The 23,064-nt window shown below is 46.5% G+C and overlaps 1 protein-coding gene across 1 annotated transcript in view; it reads left to right on the top strand.

The window, feature by feature from the left end:
• Positions 1-23,064, top strand: part of WSCD1 (WSC domain sialate O sulfotransferase 1) — a 49,734-nt gene that overhangs the window by 8,965 nt on the left and 17,705 nt on the right. The window contains exons 2-3 of the mRNA XM_089493338.1: positions 15,312-15,999; positions 19,842-19,956. Coding sequence (XP_089349464.1) covers positions 15,573-15,999; positions 19,842-19,956 — 542 coding nt within the window. The 5' untranslated portion in view covers positions 15,312-15,572. The remainder of the gene's footprint in view (positions 1-15,311; positions 16,000-19,841; positions 19,957-23,064) is intronic.

Here is a 23,064-nt window from a genome sequence, read left to right as displayed (position 1 = left end):
ATGAGCTCTCAAATCATCACACCCATGACCAAAGCACCCCAAATCTAAAAAAGCAACCCCATGGTCACACTCTCTGGCCCAAACTTGCAAAAGTCCCACCCCACACTTTGAAAACATCACAGCCATGGCCAAAGCACACAAGAACTCAAGCCCATAGGCCAGAAACCCAAAATCTGAAAATGCCACCCCATGGTCACACTCTCTGGCCCACATCAAATCAAGGCCAAACTTGCAAAAATCGATGCCCACACTTTGAAAACATCACAGCCATGACCAAGCCACCCCAGAACCCAAACTCAAAGGCCAGAAACCCCAAATCTGAACATGCCACCCCATGGTCACACTCTCTGGCCCACATCAAATCAAGGCCAAACTTGCAAAAATCGATGCCCACACTTTGAAAACATCACAGCCATGACCAAACCACCCCAGAACCCAAACTCAAAGGCCAGAAACCCCAAATCTGAACATGCCACCCCATGGTCACACTCTCTGGCCCACATCAAATCAGGGCCAAACATGCAAACCTCACATCTCACACTTTGAAATCATCACACCCATGACCATGCCACCCCAGAACCCAAACTCAAAGGCCAGAAACCCCAAATCTGAACATGCCACCCCATGGTCACACTCTCTGGCCCACATCAAATCAAGGCCAAACTTGCAAAAATCGATGCCCACACTTTGAAAACATCACAGCCATGACCAAACCACCCCAGAACCCAAACCCAAAGGCCAGAAACCCCAAATCTGAACATGCCACCCCATGGTCACACTCTCTGGCCCACATCAAATCAAGGCCAAACTTGCAAAAATCGATGCCCACACTTTGAAAACATCACAGCCATGACCAAACCACCCCAGAACTCAAACCCAAAGGCCAGAAAACCCAAATCTGAACATGCCACCCCATGGTCACACTCTCTGGCCCACATCAAATCAAGGCCAAACTTGCAAAAATCGATGCCCACACTTTGAAAACATCACAGCCATGACCAAACCACCCCAGAACCCAAACTCAAAGGCCAGAAACCCCAAATCTGAACATGCCACCCCATGGTCACACTCTCTGGCCCACATCAAATCAGGGCCAAACATGCAAACCTCACATCTCACACTTTGAAATCATCACACCCATGACCATGCCACCCCAGAACCCAAACTCAAAGGCCAGAAACCCCAAATCTGAACATGCCACCCCATGGTCACACTCTCTGGCCCACATCAAATCAAGGCCAAACTTGCAAAAATCGATGCCCACACTTTGAAAACATCACAGCCATGACCAAACCACCCCAGAACTCAAACCCAAAGGCCAGAAAACCCAAATCTGAACATGCATCCCCATGGTAAGGCCCATTCTAAAGGATAAAGAAAAAAAGTGTTGCTGGTCTTGGCATCTCAGAGTGAGGCAGGGGAAGGAGGAGGAGGAGCTGCTCTCAAATCATCACAGCCATGACCAAAGCAACCACAAATCTAAAAAAGGAACCCCATGGTCACACTCTCTGGCCCACATCAAATCAAGGCCAAACACATCTCACACTTTGAAAACATCACAGCCATGACCATACCACCCCAGAACCCAAACCCAAAGGCCAGAAACCCCAAATCTGAACATGCCACCCCAAGGTCACACTCTCTGGCCCACATCAAATCAAGGCCAAACATGCAAACCTCACATCCCACACTCTCAAATCATCACACCCATGACCATACCACCCCAGAACCCAAACCCAAAGGCCAGAAACCCCAAATCTGAACATGCCACCCCATGGTCACACTCTCTGGCCCACATCAAATCAAGGCCAAACATGCAAACCTCACATCCCACACTCTCAAATCATCACACCCATGACCATACCACCCCAGAACCCAAACCCAAAGGCCAGAAACCCCAAATCTGAACATGCCACCCCATGGTCACACTCTCTGGCCCACATCAAATCAAGGCCAAACATGCAAACCTCACATCCCACACTCTCAAATCATCACACCCATGACCATACAGTACAAAAGTGTTTTTCTTATCTTTGCTGGTCTTGGCATCTGGTCCTGGCATCTCGGAGTGAGGCAGGAGGAGGAGGAGGAGGAGAGGGGCAGCCCAAAAAGCCAAATTTAAACCAATTCAAGCAATTTAACCACTTCAGCCAATTCAAGCAATTTCACCACTTCAGCCAATTTAGCCAATTCAAGCAATTTAACCAATTCAGCCAATTTAGCCAATTCAAGCAATTTAACCAATTCAGCCAATTTAGCCAATGCCACCAATTTAACAAAGTTAACCATTTTTTTAAAAAGAATTTGGTGTTTTTTTTAAGGGTCACCTTTTTTTTAAGGGTCACCTTTTGCCTTCTTGGAAGACGGTTCTCCCGCTCTAGGGAAGAACTGGTCCAAGGATGTCTGCTTTTGCCGGCCCTTAAGCAGGTTCTTAAAATGGCTAAGGCAGACATTATCAAAATGGGCAATGGCATGGCTGGTGAGCACCTGCTCAGGGTGGTGCTTCTCCACAAAGGAAGCCACATTGTGGAATTGCCGCAAAATGTCTTTAATTTCTGCCGTTGGCAGAGATGCCCCCGCAGCCTCCTCCTCCTGGCCCCTGTCGAAATGGAGCACGTCTTCATCCACGGCCGAGTGTTGCATCGCCGCCAAGGCCTTCAGGTCCTCTGTTGTCAGGTCCTCGTTGTGCTCCTCGATGAGTTCCTCCACGTCCTCGTTGTCCACGTCGAGTCCCAGGGACCTCGCGATGGAGACGATCTCGTGCACCTCTTCCTCTTCACCTGGCTCAGCACCCTCGGACTGTGACCCTTCCAAGGAAGAAGCATCAGGCCACAGCTTCCTCCACGCAGCAATCAGGTTGCGCCTGGTGATCGCCTGCCAGGCCAAGTCCACCATCTTTAAGCACACCACGATGTCAAAATGCTGCTTCCAGAACTCACGAAGGGTCAGCTGTGTGCTCTCGGTCACATCGAAGCAACGCTTGAAGAGGTGCTTGGTGTACAGCTTCTTGAAGTTGGCGATCACCTGCTGGTCCATGGGTTGCAAGAGGGAGGTCGTGTTGGGTGGCAGAAACTGGACCTTGATGAAGGAGAACTCCGCGAGGATGTCCTTCTCCAGGCCATGCGGGTGCGCAGGAGCATTGTCCAAGAGGAGGAGGCACTTCAGGGGCAAATCTTCTTCCTCCAGGTACCGCTTCACTGTCGGGGCGAAGACACTGTTGATCCACTCGACGAAAAGGAGGCGTGTCACCCATGCGCGGCCATTGGAGCGCCACATCACTGGCAACCTGTCCTTCTGGATGTTGTGTGCCTTGAACGCCCTGGGATTCTCGGAGTGGTACACCAACAGGGGCTTGACCTTACAGTCCCCGCTGGCATTGGCACACAACGCAAGTGTGAAGCGGTCCTTCATTGGCTTGTGGCCTGGCTGTCTCCTCTCCTCCTGGGTGATGTAGGTGCGGCGAGGCATCTTCTTCCAGAAGAGGCCCGTCTCGTCGCAGTTGAAGACTTGCTGCGGGACGTAGCCTTCCTCCTCCACCATGGCCTTGAACGCGACGACGAATGCTTCAGCGGCCTGGTGGTCTGCGCTGGACGCCTCGCCGTGACGGACGACAGAGTGGATCCCGGTCCTCCTCTTGAACCTGTCGAACCAGCCACGTGATGCTTTGAAGTCCGGGGTGGCTGGCTCCTCCTGCGAAGAAGTTCCTTCGCCTGCCTCCTTGCTGGCCAGGTCTTCGTAGATGGCGGTGGCCTTCTCGCAGATGACCGAGGTGGTCACAGTGTCCCCGACTCGCTCCTTTTCCTTGATCCAGAGGAGAAGCAGGCGCTCCATCTCCTCATGCTTCGGTGTCCTCTGCTTGGCGATGGTCGTCACGCCTTTCGCTGGAGCCACAACAGCTCTGATGGCCTCCTTCTGCTTGAGGACAGTGCCAATCGTCGATGGGTTGCGTCCATACTCCTTGGCAATGTCCACCAAGCGCACGCCCCTCTCGTGCTTGGCAATGATGTCCTTCTTGTCCTCCAAGGACAAGGGAGCCCTCTTCTTCTTCTCACCGCTTGGCTTGGGAGCCATACTGTACAGTAGCTCAAGCCTAAAAAGGACAAAAGGCACAGGCACTGAGCAAAAGCCACAATTGGAAACCACCCCCACCCCCATGGTCACACTCTCTGGCCCAAACTTGCAAAAGTCCCACCCCACACTCTCAAATCATCACAGCCATGGCCAAAGCACACAAGAACACAAGCCCATAGGCCAGAAACCCAAAATCTGAAAATGCAACCCTATGGTGAGAGTCTCTGGCCACATGTGACCATAGCCAAAGTGTTAAAAGTCTCACACCACACTTTGAAAACAGCACAGCCATGAAGAAATCAAAGCAGCAAATGAAGCCCATCATCCACACATGAGAGCATGTTACCCAAACAGCAAAAAAACCCCAAAAAAGCAACCCAGCAGCTCTAACCCATCATCCACACATCAGAGCATGTTACCCAAACAGCAAAAAACCCCCAAAAAAGCAACCCAGCAGCTCTAACCCATCATCCACACATCAGAGCATGCCACACTAACAGCAAAAACCCCCCAAAAAAGCAACCCAGCAGCTCTAACCCATCATCCACACATCAGAGCATGTTACCCAAACAGCAAAAAAACCCCAAAAAAGCAACCCAGCAGCTCTAACCCATCATCCACACATCAGAGCATGCCACACTAACAGCAAAAACCCCCCAAAAAAGCAACCCAGCAGCTCTAACCCATCATCCACACATCAGAGCATGCCACACTAACAGCAAAAACCCCCCAAAAAAGCAACCCAGCAGCTCTAACCCATCATCCACACATCAGAGCATGCCACACTAACAGCAAAAAACCCCCAAAAAAGCAACCCAGCAGCTCTAACCCATCATCCACACATCAGAGCATGCCACACTAACAGCAAAAACCCCCCAAAAAAGCAACCCAGCAGCTCTAACCCATCATCCACACATCAGAGCATGTTACCCAAACAGCAAAAAACCCCCAAAAAAGCAACCCAGCAGCTCTAACCCATCATCCACACATCAGAGCATGCCACACTAACAGCAAAAACCCCCCAAAAAAGCAACCCAGCAGCTCTAACCCATCATCCACACATCAGAGCATGCCACACTAACAGCAAAAACCCCCCAAAAAAGCAACCCAGCAGCTCTAACCCATCATCCACACATCAGAGCATGCCACACTAACAGCAAAAAACCCCCAAAAAAGCAACCCAGCAGCTCTAACCCATCATCCACACATCAGAGCATGCCACACTAACAGCAAAAAAACCCCAAAAAAGCAACCCAGCAGCTCTAACCCATCATCCACACATCAGAGCATGTTACCCAAACAGCAAAAAACCCCCAAAAAAGCAACCCAGCAGCTCTAACCCATCATCCACACATCAGAGCATGTTACCCAAACAGCAAAAAACCCCCAAAAAAGCAACCCAGCAGCTCTAACCCATCATCCACACATCAGAGCATGCCACACTAACAGCAAAAAACCCCCAAAAAAGCAACCCAGCAGCTCTAACCCATCATCCACACATCAGAGCATGCCACACTAACAGCAAAAAACCCCCAAAAAAGCAACCCAGCAGCTCTAACCCATCATCCACACATCAGAGCATGCCACACTAACAGCAAAAACCCCCCAAAAAAGCAACCCAGCAGCTCTAACCCATCATCCACACATCAGAGCATGCCACACTAACAGCAAAAAACCCCCAAAAAAGCAACCCAGCAGCTCTAACCCATCATCCACACATCAGAGCATGCCACACTAACAGCAAAAACCCCCCAAAAAAGCAACCCAGCAGCTCTAACCCATCATCCACACATCAGAGCATGCCACACTAACAGCAAAACCCCCCCAAAAAAGCAACCCAGCAGCTCTAACCCATCATCCACACATCAGAGCATGTTACCCAAACAGCAAAAACCCCCCAAAAAAGCAACCCAGCAGCTCTAACCCATCATCCACACATCAGAGCATGTTACCCAAACAGCAAAAAACCCCCAAAAAAGCAACCCAGCAGCTCTAACCCATCATCCACACATCAGAGCATGTTACCCAAACAGCAAAAACCCCCCAAAAAAGCAACCCAGCAGCTCTAACCCATCATCCACACATCAGAGCATGTTACCCAAACAGCAAAAAACCCCCAAAAATGCAACCCAGCAGCTCTAACCCATCATCCACACATCAGAGCATGTTACCCAAACAGCAAAAAAACCCCAAAAATGCAACCCAGCAGCTCTAACCCATCATCCACACATCAGAGCATGTTACCCAAACAGCAAAAAAACCCCAAAAATGCAACCCAGCAGCTCTAACCCATCATCCACACATCAGAGCATGTTACCCAAACAGCAAAAAAACCCCAAAAAAGCAACCCAGCAGCTCTAACCCATCATCCACACATCAGAGCATGTTACCCAAACAGCAAAAAAACCCCAAAAATGCAACCCAGCAGCTCTAACCCATCATCCACACATCAGAGCATGTTACCCAAACAGCAAAAACCCCCCAAAAAAGCAACCCAGCAGCTCTAACCCATCATCCACACATCAGAGCATGTTACCCAAACAGCAAAAAACCCCCAAAAATGCAACCCAGCAGCTCTAACCCATCATCCACACATCAGAGCATGTTACCCAAACAGCAAAAAACCCCCAAAAATGCAACCCAGCAGCTCTAACCCATCATCCACACATCAGAGCATGTTACCCAAACAGCAAAAAACCCCCAAAAATGCAACCCAGCAGCTCTAACCCATCATCCACACATCAGAGCATGTTACCCAAACAGCAAAAACCCCCCAAAAAAGCAACCCAGCAGCTCTAACCCATCATCCACACATCAGAGCATGTTACCCAAACAGCAAAAACCCCCCAAAAAAGCAACCCAGCAGCTCTAACCCATCATCCACACATCAGAGCATGTTACCCAAACAGCAAAACCCACAATCCACACTTTGAAAACACCAAAAAAATAAAAATAAAAAAAATAAAAATTAAAAAAAAATTAAAAAAATTTAAAAAAAAAAAAACAGCACCCCAGCACCCCAGAGCAAAAGCATGGTCACACTGTCTCAGCCCACCCCACCCCACAAGAAGAAGGTAAAAATCCATCAACCTACCTGTAGAGAAATTCCTGATGGCCGGTCTTGATCCGAAGATACACCTGGCAAAGGCAGCAAAAGTCCAAAGCCAGGCAAAGTCCGAACCGCAAGTGAACCCAAGAGTCAGAGCTCAAAATATCAACTCTTCCTCACACAGTCCACAGGGCCAGACAAAGGAGCAGATCGATGGAAGCCGGCTTTTGTACCTCAAGCCAGGCCACCCCCCCCAATTTCGTTAGCCAATACAGTTGATCAGCTTGATTTCGCAAGCCAATCACTGCTGCTAACGAAATTCAAAATTCGCGCCCAAGCTAACCCCTAACCCAGCCCCCTGGGTTAGCCGTTAGCCCTTTAAATCCCTGGAAAGCCTATCGCTGCAGTTTGCATCTTTTGAATTTCGCGCCGAAAAGGATTGCGTAACCCGAAGAATCTTTCGTAACCCGGGACAGCTTTTTACAAGCCGCATTTTTCGTATCCCGAATATTTCGTAACCCGGTCCTTTCGTATCCCGGGGTACCAGTGTAGTATACAAATCATGTGTCAGTTTGAGTCAGAGCATCATTTATTGCCGAGTTGAGACCAAGTCAAGTCATTGAAGCGAAGCCGAGTCAGTCAACTTGAGGCCACATCATTGGTCTTGGCTCCTGTCATGTGGCCACTTTGCTCCGGGGAGAAAGCAGGTTGAGCAACTGAGCAGCCATGTGAGAGGAGCCATGGCAAAGGCTGGCTACCTGCATGTTGATGTTCAGCTAATATGGGCTAGCATTGGTGGAATTTGCAAAAAGCCAGTGTGGCATCATGGTTTGAATTTTGAACTAGTACTCTGGCAGATCAGGGTTTGAATCCTTGTTCAGGTGTGTAAGTCCACTGGTTGGCCTTGGGAAAGTCATTCTCTCTCAATCGCAGAGGAAGGCAAAGGGACGTAGCCAAGGGGGGGGGGGGGGTTCTTGGGCTCTGGTCCCCCCTTCCATTAGAAAAATGAATAGTGTGTGCTGCTGCGCCGCCGCACCCAAGCCCCATTATAATGGTGGCACTTAGTCTGGACCCCCCCTTCCTAAAATCCTAGCTACGTCCCTGCACACACCCAAGAAATTCTGCCAAGGAAACCCCATGAGAGGTTCACCTTAGGATCACCATAAGTCAGAGACAACTTGAACACAACAACAACCATCTTCATTAAAGAAAAGTTAGCTGTGAGGAGGGAGGGAGAGTGAACTATGATCAAATAATGGATGCTATTTCCCCCTATCACCCCCCCCCCATTTGAAACATGAGATGGCCGGTTGAAATCTAACTTCACTACCACCCCAGGTGGAAATACTGACAATGAAGAGTGGCCATTAAATATGAATGGTTTAAGTCACATCTGTGAAACAGACTAAGCCTGTTCTTCACATAAGCCTTAACTCCTTAACACAGAGACCCAGACACCCCGGGGGGGTTTGCATTTGCCCCGCTTTATCCCAACTGAAATCGATCTAATAAGGATCGGAATCGATTTCAAGTGGGAACGAGGGTCATATACCTCTATCTACAATTTGGTGTAAATTGTAGTGGGAATGAGCCGCTGGAAACCTTACGTCAGATCTCTCCTGCCAAATGCTAGAGCCTGTTATCTATTTGCTTCACTTAGGTCAAGATGCAAGGGCATGATTTTGTATCCTGCAGGAACAGAATCAGGACCCCTGCTTCGTTCTAGGGCCACAACAAACTACAGTTCCCAGAATTCCATATCATTGAGCCAGTGCAGTTAAACTGGTGCCAAGCCAGATTATTTTTGTAGTGTGAATGCAGCCTTAGTTTTGCCATTTTTTCTCATCCCCCTTTTCATCCACCTATATATATATGCATCAAACAAAGCAATAACATTAAGCAACAAGTCTAAATGTCATGACATTCATGTTCAGATTATGAAGGCAAAATGTAGCCTGTGTTGACCTGAATTTCCATGCTGTGCAACATATTGGATGAAACCCAGCACAGAAGATAAAATGTCTGTCATTCATGACTGCGTATCATCTCCTTGGTATTATCATCTTTTGCGGTCGCATAAGTGCTTCTGCATGGAAAGGAGAGGGAGTCTGCTCTGCAGTGTTTATTATTTAGCTCTCGAAACTGAAAAGTGCAATGGCTGCTTTTAATGACCCCAGTGTATCAGCCAAACATGTTATCATGAGTGGTCAATAAAAGTAGTGGCTAGTGGCTGTCAAGTGAGGTGGTCAGTGGCAAAGTTTTAAATCTGCTCCAATGCAGTTGTGACCCAAAGCAGAAAGATGTTTGGGATAGTGGTGAGGAGATGCACAACAGTACAGGTGTACTTGAAAGAAGATTTACTGTGCCTTTAAATCATGCTTACTGCATGAAATGGTTATGGTTAATCATGCTTCCATCTGATTCTGTCCTCTCCCTGCACCAAACCTAAGATTATATGGTTAGAACAATAGAATCATAGAGCTGGAAGAGACCTGAAGGGCCATCGAGTCCAACCTCCTGCGATGCAAGAAGACACAGTCAAAGCACCCCTGATAGACGGCCTTCCAGGCTCCCTATTCTAGAGAGATTCTTTGGAACTGGGAAGTGAATGTTGTCTTTAAAGGAGCAATCCAAGGAGGTGAACTTTTATGTCCAAGATAGGCTCAGCATGGTGGATATCCCCATTAATGTCTGGATTAAAATCTAGAGTGGATTCACTGCCCCATTAACATGGAAGTCATTAGCTGCCACTGCTCTGGGCAGCCATTGGCCCCATACAGACTGCCAAAATAAAGCTGCTTTGGGTCTCTTTGGAGGCATGCTGTTTAAATGATGCATGCATCCTAAGAATCCGGAAGCTGCACCAAAGCTGCACTCCAGTGCTTAGGAATGGAGTGTGGCTTTGGCGCGACCTCCGGACTCTTAGGACCCATGCGTCATTGAAATAGCATACCTCCAAAAGTGACTCGAAGCAGCTTTATTTTGGCAGTCTGTAACAGGCCATAGCCTTTTGGTGCTTTAAAGCTGGTGCGAAAGATGACATAGGGTAGCATAACGATATCTATACTGCTGAAGAATGTTTTTAATCATGTTAACAACTGCAGTTTCAAGACTTTGAGGAGTTTTAGTATACAATTCTGTTAAATAATTGTAAACCTGTTCCTTGAAACAACAGATAGGCGTTTATTGGTGTGAAAGGACATGAAATGAATGAAAGATCCTATTCACAACGGAAATACAGGAGCATGCAATTCAACCTGCCTTGGATCCCATTTTGGGAGAAAGGTGGTATATGAGTGCAATAAATACATAGGAATAAATTTGTTGCTGTTTTGTATGCCTTCAAGTGTTAAGCGTTCTTCAAGGTTCTGCAACAGGACAGACAGTCAAAAACTTTGAACATATTGGCCCATTACACATGGGCTCTTCTGGTGCCCCCGTCACATGCTAGGGGTCGGCCGAGGACCTAGCGTCCATACCGGCCTCACCCCTAGCACGTGACGGGGGCGTAAAGATGGCGGTGCCCTATACACATGGGCGCCACCATCTTTATGTGCTGGACGCGTTGCGTCCGCACGTGTCGCCCCGGAAATGACGCCGCAAATGCGCCCCTTGCACTTTGCGGTGCCTCTTCCGGGGCCTCAGAAGGAGCGCGATTTCCGCGCTCCTTCTCGGCAGCGTCCAGGAGCCGCGCCATTTAAAGGCTGCGGCTCCCGGATGGTGCAAGCGGCGGCGGCGGCAGACCGCTGCAATCCGGCGGTCTGTATCGCGCCATTGTGTGTTGGTTGTAATTACATCTGTGCAGAATGTGAACCACAGTGGGAATAGCAGCAACTATCTCAACTGTATGATATTCTGGCTCTAGTGGAATGTTGTTGTTGCTGTTGCTGTTGTGTGCCTTCAAGGCATTTCCAACTTACTAAGGCCACAAGGGATGCAGCGACTTAGTGGTTAAGATGCCAGTTCTGACAACCAGAAGATTGGACAGTGGGCAGTTTGAGGGCCGAGTGCTGCATGAAGGCACAAGCTCTTGTCACTAGTCCCAGCTTCTGCCAACCTAGCAGTTTGAAAGCATGCAAATGCAAGCAGATAAATAAGTACCACTTGGAAAGGAAGGTAACAGAGTTTGGTGCAGTCATGTTGGCGACATGACCACCAGAGTTGTCTTTGGAAAGTGTTGGCTCTTCTGCTGCTCTAGAGACTAGGACCTGGAACAATGGATGCAAGCTCCAGGAAAAGAGAATCCACCTCAACATTGGGAGGAACTTCCTGACAGTAAGGGCTGTTCAATAGTGGAACACACTCCTTCCCCAGAGTCTCCTTTCTTTGAGGTCTTTAAACAGAGGCTGGATGGCCATCTGTCAATGGGGATGCTTTGATTGAGATTTCCTGCATGGCAGAATGGGGTTGGACTGGATGGCCCTTGCAGTCTCTTCCAACTCTGTGATTCTAATGGAGGTGAGCACTGCCCCCTACAGACATTCATGTCAAGGGACTACCTTTACCTTTACCTTTAAAGCCATATCAAGGTTTTTTTTGGGGGGGGCAAGATGTGTTCAGAGAGGATTTGCCTTTGCTGTCCTCAGGGACTGAGAATGTGACTTACCCAAGGTCCTCAAAGTGAGTGACTGGTGGCAGCAGCAAACACGCCAAGGTCCTCAGCGGGATGCATTTCAAACAGGTGCTCAGAAGATCAAGAGCAACTGGCGAGTTTCTTAAATCCTGGATAGGAGGGGTAAAACAATATTCTGGAGATGAACAAGTTGACTGTCATCCAGTCTGATCACAGTGAGGCAGTTGCATTGGGCCTGTTTCCTGACTTTTTAGTACAGGAGAATATTTGGAAGACCTGCTGTATGAGCAGAATTTGCAACTTCTGGTTCACCCTTGACTGTCTTTTCATTTTACAGACATGTTTTCACACAGAGACACACACACACAGTAGCTTACAGAAACTTTGGAGGCAAGAAAGTAGCAATAGCAAGTATGAAGTTGAAGGCTTTCATAGTCAGCATTCATTGGTTTTTGTGAGGTTTTTTGGGCTATGTAGCCATCTTCTAGAAGAGTTTCTTCCTTACGTTTCGCCAGCATCTTTGATGCCAGCCACAGATGCTGGCGAAACATCAATATATGTATATTTACATGTAACTTTTTCCAAACACGCACATTTCTGCATGCCGTTTTTGACCTAAGAATGGGGTTTGGGAATCATCCATCTCTATGCGCAGCAATGTACTTCATTGTGTTAAGGATGCTGGAGAATATAATTTGGTCCAAAATAAGTGCATTAAAAAAGAAGATTGATGTCGGATACGATACATGAAAAAAACAACATAGAAAGGATGCTAAAGATTCATATATCTCTAACATACATTACATTCTCATCTACTGAAGCTTCTTAATATTCACACCGCTTAAATGTTTCAGTTATTCCACTTCTATGTCATGTTTCATCTCGAATCAGAAACGGAGACAAACGTTGCAAATGTTTCCTTCGGCATCCTGCAAGTTAAACCAGAAACAAAATGTTTTCTTTTTCCTGTGCCAAAGTGCTTCCCCAGCAAAGACGCTCTTTGGAAACACAGAGAAGACTCTTGGCCAGGAGCCGTCTTTCATCCGTACTAAAAGGTTAAAGGTTACCTAAAGCATCAAAAGCGCTTTTCTCTTCTCAAGGACAATCCCTCCACTGTGTAAATCACCATAACAAAAAGGCCAGTGAGGCCCTAGAGCTGGCTAGAAATGCATGACAAGTGTTAGAAATCCTGAATCTCATGAAAGAGTGAAAGCTCTTTTTAACTAGAGTGTGTGGAAGCCTTAAAAGTCTACCTATTCAAAAACACGTACACAATGAATGATAAAACCCATCAAATGCACCTACACTAACTCTCTTGCCTTTGTGATGGACTGCTTTAGCCCGCCTCTGCATAAGAAACATATCATGCTGAGGCCAGTGGTGCAGACTGTGGGGTTATTTCAGCCCATAATGGGTTTGGGATTGATATGATTTTCTTTTTTCAAAAAAGAATTTGGTGCAGAGACATTGGGCATATGCCTTTTCGAACTTTCTCAAGGGAGAGGAGATATTTTCCAACAGCTTCTCGGGTTCAGGGGCCATTATTAGGAACTGGATCAAAAGGACATTGAGAAACTATAGCGTGTCCAAAGGAGGGCGACTAAAATGGTGAAGGGTCTGGAAACCTTGCCCTATGAGGAACGACTCAGGGAGCTGGGTATGTTTAGCCTGGAGAAAAGAAGGTTAAGAGGTGATATGATAGCCCTGTTTAAATACTTGAAGGGATGTCATGTTGAGGATAGAGCAAGCTTGTTTTCTGCTGCTCCAGAGACTAGGACCTGGAGCAATGGATGCAAGCTGCAGGAAAAGAGATTCCAGCTCAACATTAGGAGGAACTTCCTGACAGTAAGGGCTGTTCGGCAGTGGAACAAACTCCCTTGGAGTGTAATGGAATTTCCTTCTTTGGAGGTCTTTAAACGGAGGCTGGATGGCCATCTGTTGGGTAGGATTTGATTTGGATTTCCTGCATGGCAGGGGGTTGGGCTGGATGGCCTTTGCGGTCTCTTGCAACTTTATGATTCTTCTCTGGCCTCCGCGTTCCCTTCCCGGCCTGGCATTGTCCCTTCCCCAGCCTCTAACCCCATTCCCAGTCTTGCCTCTGACCTCTTCCTCCTTTTCTCTGCCACCCCCCCCCCACAGCCTTGCCTTGTTCCATTGCCATCCTCCTCCTCCTGACTCCTTCTTCCTTTTCCTCCCTCTTGCACAGCTCTGACCCTTTCTCATCACACTATCTCTCCCTCACACTCTCTCAGCCTCAGGTCACACTCTTTCAGCCTCCACCCCCCTCCCAAATTTCCAAGTCATGCTTACATCAGATGATTGACAGGAGATTTTGAAGCGGCGCCGCCAGTGGGAATGACAGTTGTGCCAAAAAAGGCGATCACACTGTATAAGGAGGGAAAACCCCTTTCACAGTGGGAACAAGGGATCTTTTGACTTTGCTTTCCAAACTGGGGCAAGAGCAAATCAGGAAGCAATTCATCCTGCCAGTGGAAATGACCCCCCCCCCCAATCTTGTGTTTCTTCCACTGTTGGCAATTGTACAGAACATTGGTTGTCCAACTGCTGTTTTGCACCATCCACAATGGTCTGGAGGGGCATTACTCCATTGTAACATGGAGGAAAATACTCGCATAAAATTCTGCAATATCCCCAGCAGATATTGAGGGAGAGGAGAGAGAGAAACCTCAGAAATATGATCAGAAAAAGCATGTCCCAAGAAATTTTAGCTTGGTTCTATTTGCAGACATGGACAAGCAGAGCTTTCCAGCCTGCATCAGTTTTGTCTGTGTTTTAGGGTAAGTTTATCTTCTTCAGAGAGTGGTGGAGTCTCCTTCTTTGGAGGTCTTTAAGCAGAGGCTGGATGGCCATCTGTCAAGGATGCTTTGATTGGGAGTTCCTGCATGGCAGAATGGGGTTGGACTGGATGGCTCTTGGGGTCTCTTCCAACTCTAGGATTCTATGATTCTATGACTCTATTCCATTCTGTGATTATTATTTTTAAGTACAGAAATTCTCATTTAAAATGTACACATTTCTCCATAAATATGCATTTTGGTGCATAAAAAATGTGGGAACCCAGAATAACAGTGATGTCCTATTTTAAACTGAAGGGTGTGACATTGGAGCTGTCCTATATTCCAGTGTTTCTCCATTAAATCTTCTTTTTGAAGTAAGAAAAAGGAGAGGGAAGGTGGTTTATATATAACTGAAGATCAGTGGTTTACTCTCTCTTCCACCCCAATAAAATATTCTTATAGGATTATTACTTTACAAGTATTGAATGATTAACAATAGATGGAACAAAGGCCTGTTACAGACTACCAAAATAAAGCTGCTTTGGGTCTCTTTGGAGGTATGCTGTTTAAATGATCCATGCACCCTAAGAATCCAGAAGCTACACCAAAGCTGCCCTCCAGTGCTTAGGAATGGAGTGTGGCTTTGGAGCGACCTCCGGACTCTTAGGACCCAGGCATCATTTAAATAGCATACCTCCAAAGAGACCCGAAGCAGCTTTATTTTGGCAGTCTGGAACAGGCCAAAGTTTAACTAAGGATTGTGTCGTGCAAATAAATCACTGTGAGCTGAAGTTCAAAATATTTTGCTTTCATGTTGCAGATTTGGGGACTTTAGTCTCTGAAATGTGACGGGCCACAAAGAAGAAGTGATCAGCATTGATAAATCAGATATCCCGAACCCCCAGAGCCTCCTGGATACAGAGGGCCATGGATATGTACTTGGAAACGATAGGAGAAGAAAATGTTTTTGAGGAAGGAAACGTTCCAAGATAATGAGATGTCGCTGTTTGAGGAACTATCAAGAAGCCTAGCTTTGGCTTCAAGGCCATTCTGAAGGTGTGAGGAACCCAAGGTAAAGGGTATGGCCAAACCTTTTTCTAGACCCCAGAAATTTCTTTGGAGGACCCAGTTTCTGCTCTTCTTCCTCACTGCCGCTTATCTGATGGCTGGCAGTCTTCTTCTCCTACAGCGATCCCGCTTGGTTCTCCAACAAGGTTTTCGTGGGAACGCCGGAAATCAGGCCCTACCAGCCACAGATATTTTGTTACCTGCTGGAGATACAGATACTAGGCAAGTTCAAAATCCTCACTTGATCCCTAAACTCATAGTGAACATGGATGTGCTCCATGGACCAATGCCGGACCAGAAGTATGGACCACGGTGGCTGATGTCCAGAAACTCCGAACTGAGACAATTACGAAGGAGATGGTTTCTTCGGTTTGTGAATGAGCAAGAGCCAGCGCATGGTGCGGGGGCCAAGGTGCTCAAACACACACAGGAGAACAAAGGTAAATGGCTTTATAAACCTCCACATCTAGGAAGGGAAATGGGCACAGATTTTGTATGTTTTCCCAAAGGTGAAATACTTATGTATCTCATTGAAATATGGGCAGGGACGTAGCCAAGGGGGGGGGGGTTCTTCGGGTCCGGACTCCCCCTTCCATTAGAAAAATGAATGGTGCGTGCTGCTGCACCGCCGCGCCCAAGCCCCATTATAATGGTGGCACTTAGTCTGGACCCCCCTTCCTAAAATCCTGGCTACGTCCCTGATATGGGTCTGTACAGACAAGACAAAATAAAGCTGCTTCGGGTCACTGTGGAAGTAAGCTGTTTAAATTATGCATGCATCGTAAGAGTCCAGAAGCTACACTGAAACAATGCTCCGGTGCTTAGGACTGGAGTGTGGCTTTGGCATGGCTTCCAGCCTCTTGGGACTCATGCAGCATTTAAAGAGCATACATCCAAAGTGACCCAAATACAACACACATTCATGGTTTTGCTCATCCTCCTCTCTTCTTCTTTCCACTCTACTGATATATCTACCACCCTTCCTCACTTTTCCCACTTTGTGTTGTCGAACTGCTCATCCATCTACCTGAAATCGCCTCATGCCTATCTCTTTTCCTCTCTCTCGTCCTCTCTTCCCTTCTTTCCTTTCCTCTCTCATGTCCTTGAAAATCTCCTTTGCTTCTTGTAATCTGATTAAATTGATGCGTGTTTTAGCTGATGTCTTTTTAACTTATGTGTTTGTCTGTTAATTGTTGTTGTTCCCCACCTCGATCAATGGGGAGCGGTGGGTAAGAAATCATCATCATCATCATCATCATTATCGTCATTGTCATCGTCGTTGTCGTCGTCGCCGTCATCGTCGTCATCATCATCTACCCCTGATGCCACCTTGGCACTTCTACTCTCTCCCATGCCTTATCTTGAACCTTTACAATATGCCCTTTCTTTAAACTGGACTTGGACCGGATGGCCCTTCATATAGATGACAGTCTTAGGTGAATCTGGGCGCATAGCCACACTAAGGAATCCTTGTCATTGGGTGCAAGTTCCACCCCTTGGACTTCCAGCTAAAATCTGTGGCATGCATCCCTGTAAACATGTTTGTTAGCAGGAGCAGATTGGAAGAGAGGAAGCCCTTTTTAAAAATAGATCTCATTTGCCCAACTAAGCAATTACCAGTTTTGTGAAGGGGAAAAATAACCCTGAGGAACAGCGCCTGTGGAAAAACAAAGTAACCGGTATGGCATACACATTACTCCCCTCTTCTTAATGAGTTATTGTGGGTGTCTATTCACAGCTTGTGAACTTCCTAATTGCATGTTCACAAAATTGCCAGTGTTCACCTTTTCAGCAGAAACATACTATTCACCCTTGTTTCAACATCTCATTTGCAGAGTTCTGGCGTTTCTTCCTACATCGCTGAATTTCCCTCCCTCCCACTCTGCATTTTAAAAAGAGACTTAGATCATAATATTTAGCTAAAAATCTGAATCCCCAAAAATCTGCACAATTGGGAAGAATGCTGCAAAACAACAAAACATGTTTCCTGGTCTCATGGAAAGAACCCAGACAGATGCAGTTTTGTTTGTTAGCCCTGAAGACAGGCTTCTACCAAGTACCCTCAAAATATGTTAGACCTCATCTTCCACCTCTCCAAGTGGCATGGCCAATGGTAAGGTGCACAGGATGATGGAAGCTATGATTTTAAAGCCTGGTGCATTGGACTCTGGAGATTATGACACGGGGAACGTCCCATCTTTTCCCCGTTCTTGTCCTGTCCTTTCCATGCGATCACAGGAAGGACTTTCAGATGACATTGTGCTTATCCGGACATTGTCCCGTCCAGAAAGTGTGACTGACCATAACCCCGCAAAAGGCTTTCATTGTGCTTATTCTGTCATTGTCCCAATACAAAATGCTCATGTCCTGGCATTTTGTATTAACAGGAGTTGGCATTAATACAACTCCACTCCGATGACAGGATCAGAGCGACATCTCTGAAAAGCTTTTGTGCAATTGGGACAACAACAGGAGAAAGATGGAATAGCAATCTGCTTCGCTTCTGCCCCCGTCTTGTCCCTGGCCTGATAATCTCCCATGACTCTGGAGACCAGGGTTCAATTTCCGACTCAGCCATGAAACCCAGAGGGTGCCCTTGGGCAAGTCACATGCCGCCAGCCTCAGGAGAAGGCCATGGCAAAACCCCTCTAAACAAATCTTGCCAAGAAAAACCCATGATAGCTTTGCCTTAGGGTCACCACAATTCAGAAATGTGACTTGTGACCAAAAGTCAGAAAAGTCATTCCCTGCACAAGAGGAACATCTTTATCAATGACTTGGATGACAGAATTGGGGGTATACTTATCAAATTTGCAGATGACACCAAATTAGGGGGGCTAGCTTAATACCCCAGAGGACAGGATCAAAATTCAAAATGACCTGAATAGACTAGAAAACTGGGCCAGAGCTAACAAAATGAATTTCAACAGGGAGAAATGTAAGGTTAGGGCGGAAAAATGAAATGCACAGATATAGGATGGGGGACACCTGGCTGAATGAGACTATTTTGGGCTGTATCAATAGAAGTATAGTGTCTAGATAAAGAGAATTAATAGTGCCACTCTATTCTGCTCTGGTCAGGCCCCACCTGGAATACTGTGTCCAGTTCTGGGCAGCACAATTCAAAAAGGATGTGGAGAAACTGGAGCCATGTGTCCAAAGGAGGACAACTAAAATGGTGAAGGGTCTGGAAACCATGCCCTATGAGGAACGACTTAGGGAGCTTGGGATGTTTAGCCTGGAGATGAGAAGGTTAAGAGGTGATATGACAGCCCTGTTTAAATACTTGAAGAGATGTCATATTGAGGAGGGAGCAAGCTTGTTTTCAGCTGCTCCAGAGACTGGGACCCGGAGCAATGGATGCAAGCTCCAGGAAAAAAGATTCCACCTCAACATTTGGAGTAACCTCCTGAGAGTAAGGGCTGTTCGACAGTGGAACACACTCCTTCCTTGGATTGTAGTGGAGTGTCCTTCCTTGGAGGTCTTTAAACAGAGGCTGAATGGCCATCTGTTGGGGATGCTTTGATTGTGATTTCCTGCATGGCAGGAGGTTGGAGTGGATGGCCCTTGCAGTCTCTTCCAATTCTATGTTTCTATGATTCTATCATTCTAATAAATCGCTTTAATTTTCTTTGTGCCATCCATATGTGATGCAAAGTGGGTGAGGTAAAACGAATGGAGTGAAGAAACTGTAAACCTGCTGAAAACCACAACTATGACCCAGCTCTGGATTTAATTTGAGACATCCTCTCCGTTCATTCAGATTGACTGGGAGTGAGATACAAGGCTGATAAAACACGTGGAGAAATATATTGCAATGGGGAAAGTCTGCCATAGCACACACAAAAGCCAAAAAAAATCTGCAAAGAGGCCTTCCTTAGTGAAGAGAGGGGGAAAATCAGACTGACAAATTTTGGCTCAGCTCTTGTAGACTTTAGTCTTTGGGGAGAGAGGAGAAAGTGATAAAGAGAGCCTGAGGCTCTGTGTCTCTTGTTACGTTTTGTTCAACCTTTAACAACAAGATGCTCCCATCCCTGCTGCAGCCAAATCCTTTCACTGGTCTTTGCTTATAGAACTGGATGCTACTGCTATCACCCAAGGAAAGAGCCAGACACTCTTTATAAAGGAGAAACTTGTGTGTGTGTGTGTGTGTGTGTGTGTGTGTGTGTGTGTGTGTGTGTGTATATATATATATATATATATATATATATATATACTGTGTGTATGTGTGTGTATATATATATAATGTTGTAACAGTCTGTGCTATTCTCATATACTCAAGGTACTTATATCGGATGTTTCGATGACGATCCCAGAGAAAGGAAGATGAAAGGTGCCGTGTTTTATGACTTGAGGAAAATGACAATTGCTCACTGCCAGGAAGCTTGTGCCGAGAGGTAAATACAATGGTATATTTTGTTTTCTTTGTTCTTTTCGTCTCCAATGTTCAAAATATGAATGAATGCATCAGTTTTGCATGTATTTATAATTCTGATCCATAGAATTTCCCCATCAGATTGCAAACTTTTATGAAGTTAAATACGCAGAGTGAAACTTATTTATTCCCGTACACCGCTTTCCCTAATATGTATATTTTTGTATCCAGCTTTCCTTCACACATTGACTTTTCTCTTACGTTTCAAGACTTCAGATGGAGTCAGGGACGTAGCCAAGGGGGGGGGGTTCTTGGGGTCCGGACCCCCCTTCCGTTAGATAAAATGAATGGTGCGTGCTGCTGCGCCGCCGCACCCAAGCCCCATTATAATGGTGGCACTTAGTCTGGACCCCCCCCCCCTTCCCAAAATCCTGGCTATGTTGAGGTGGAATCTCTTTTCTTGTAGCTTGCTATGGCATCCCTTCAAGCATTTAAACAGGGCTATCATATCACCTCTTAACCTTCTCTTCTCCAGGCTAAACATCCCCAGCTCCTGCAGTCGTTCCTCATAGGGCATGGTTTCTAGACCTTTCACCATCTTGAGCCAGTTATTTATCTTCTAGTGTAAACTATTTCAGAAGGTTCATAAAGAGTGAGGATGGGGACGATCCTGGAGTGGGATTAAAATACCTGTCATATCAGATGCTGCAAGTATTCATGCTTTGTAAGACCAGCACATGGATAAGAACAAGCCCACCGGTTCCAAAAGTATCACATTACTGAACCCACTCATTTCATGGGTTTGGTTATACCTCTAGGAAAATAGGAAAAATTGTGGGAATTTTGCCCTAATTCATAATGGTCACAAGCTCCAGGAAAAGAGATTCCACCTCAACATCAGGAGGACCTTCCTGACAGTAAGGGCTGTTCGACAGTGGAACACACTCCTTCCTCAGAGTGTATTGGAGTCTCCTTCCTTTGAGGTCTTTAAACAGAGGCTGGATGGCCATCTGTCGAGGATGCTTTGATTGAGATTTCCTGCATGGCAGAATGGGGTTGGACTGGATGGCCCTTGTGGTCTCTTCCAACTCTATGATCCTATGAAGGACCCAGCATGGTATAGTGGTTTGAGTACTGGATTAGGATTGTAAGAGAACAGAGTCTGAATCCCCACTCAGCCATTGAAACCCATTGGGTGACTTTCGGCAAATCACATTCTCTCATTAGACAAAAATAATAGCAAGCCCCTCTGAACAGAGCTTGTCATTGTAGGGTTGCCTTTGGGTTGTCCTTTGCTGGAAATGACTTGAAGGCATACGATGAAAGTAGACACGCTGAATTAATTGTTTAATGGTGAATCAACCCATAGTTAAGTGCCATTAATGCACTGGGTCTTTTGCAGCTTGATCCAACAGTAAGATTCAGGACTTCCTTGCTTTTTTTGATACCTTTTAACATGTACTATTACCAATATTTTTCGGAACAACTCACATGATAAAAAAGTTTAAAAACGGCAGATAAATAATAATAGAGAACCAGCATGGTGTAGTGGATCCATTGTTGGACTACAATCGTGGAGACCAGGGTTCGCTTCTCTGCTTGGCCATGGAAGCCTGATGGGTGACCTTAGGTGGATCACACAGTCTCAGCCCTAAAAGATCCCTGTGTTTTGGGGAGGAGGGTCAGGTCTAGAGGGGGTGGAATAGAAGACTCGACCGACCTCGACACAGCCGCGCTGTCGCTGGGCTGGTGGAGAAGCCTGTTTAAATAGCCTCGCCCCGGTCTGGCTTCAGCTATGCGGCCTATGCTGCTGGTCTGGAGGCGGTGGAGTGGAAGACCTGCCTCGTCCTCACTGCTGCCCCAGGGTGGACCTTGCTGGAATTGGTTCTATTTACACAGCTTTACCCAATTCAGACCACAGTTCACTTGCTGGCAAGGCTATCCATCAGTGAAACCATTTCCTTGTCAGCAGGAGGGGGGGGGGGATGAGGCTTGACTTCTCCAAGGGATCCAGGTTACTAGCTGTGCCCTGGGAAGTGACAGCCTTGTGCGTCAAAGTCTAATATTCCTATTTATTGAGCTTAGCTTAGAAGACACTACACTGTTCTGAGTTAGCTAAACTCAGACTAACCTTTGACCATATGAGAAGATATGATTCCCTAGAAAAGACAATAATGCTTGGTAAGCTAGAGGGCAGCAGGAAAAGAGGAAGACCTCATTCCAGAAGAATCAAGGAATCCATAGCCCTGAATCAAGGAAGCCACAACCCTGAATCTTCTATGGCTGTTGATTATACAGTGACCTGGGGGGCGATCACACAATTCATGTGGTTACCATAAGTCAAAGTTGACAACAGTTTACAACATGTGGAAGATTTCACTAACTTGTTTTCTGCCACTCCAGAGTTCAGAATAAGCACCAGTTTATTATACTGTCAAACCATCAATAAATCATTCCTGATGTTTATGTGAAATCTCTTTTCTTGTCATTTGAATCCTGTGGTCTTGCCTCTGGAGCAGCAGAAATCAAGCCCACCCCATCTTCTGCACGACTTAGTGGACTTTACTTCTTTGGAAGATATTAAAGAGGATGGATGGCCATCTTTCAGACAGGGACATAGCCAAGGGGGGGTCTTGGGGTCCGGACCCCCCCTTCCATTAGAAAAATGAATGTGTGTGCTGCTGCGCCGCCGCACCCAAGCCCCATTATAATGGTGGCACTTAGTCTGGACCCCCCTTCCTAAAATCCTAGCTACATCCCTGTTTCAGAATTGCTTAAGTTGTATGTTCCTGCATGTTGGCCAGTTAGACTAAACGGACCTTGTTTTCCCTTCCAACTCTGTGATTCTATGTTCTATAAACTATTAGCTTTTACCAAGAGGCTGTTCAACAATTTGAGCAAGAATAATTTTGATTGGCCTTAATAAATCCATCTATATTGACCATACAATTCGAAGTTAACATTTCATGGAAATCGATAGTATTATGCCTTTCCTGTTCCCCCAGATTCCATAGGGAATGCTACCTCAGTATTTGGAAGGAAAAGAACATAGAATCATAGAATCATAGATTTGGAAGAGACCTTAAGGGCCATCCAGTCCAACCCCATTCTGCCATGCAGGAACTCACAA

Source organism: Sceloporus occidentalis, unplaced genomic scaffold (assembly GCF_023333645.1).
Source record: "Sceloporus occidentalis isolate IW3139 unplaced genomic scaffold, rSceOcc1.0.p SCAF_64, whole genome shotgun sequence".
NCBI lineage: Eukaryota > Metazoa > Chordata > Lepidosauria > Squamata > Phrynosomatidae > Sceloporus > Sceloporus occidentalis.
This window is presented reverse-complemented; position numbering and strand designations above follow the sequence as displayed.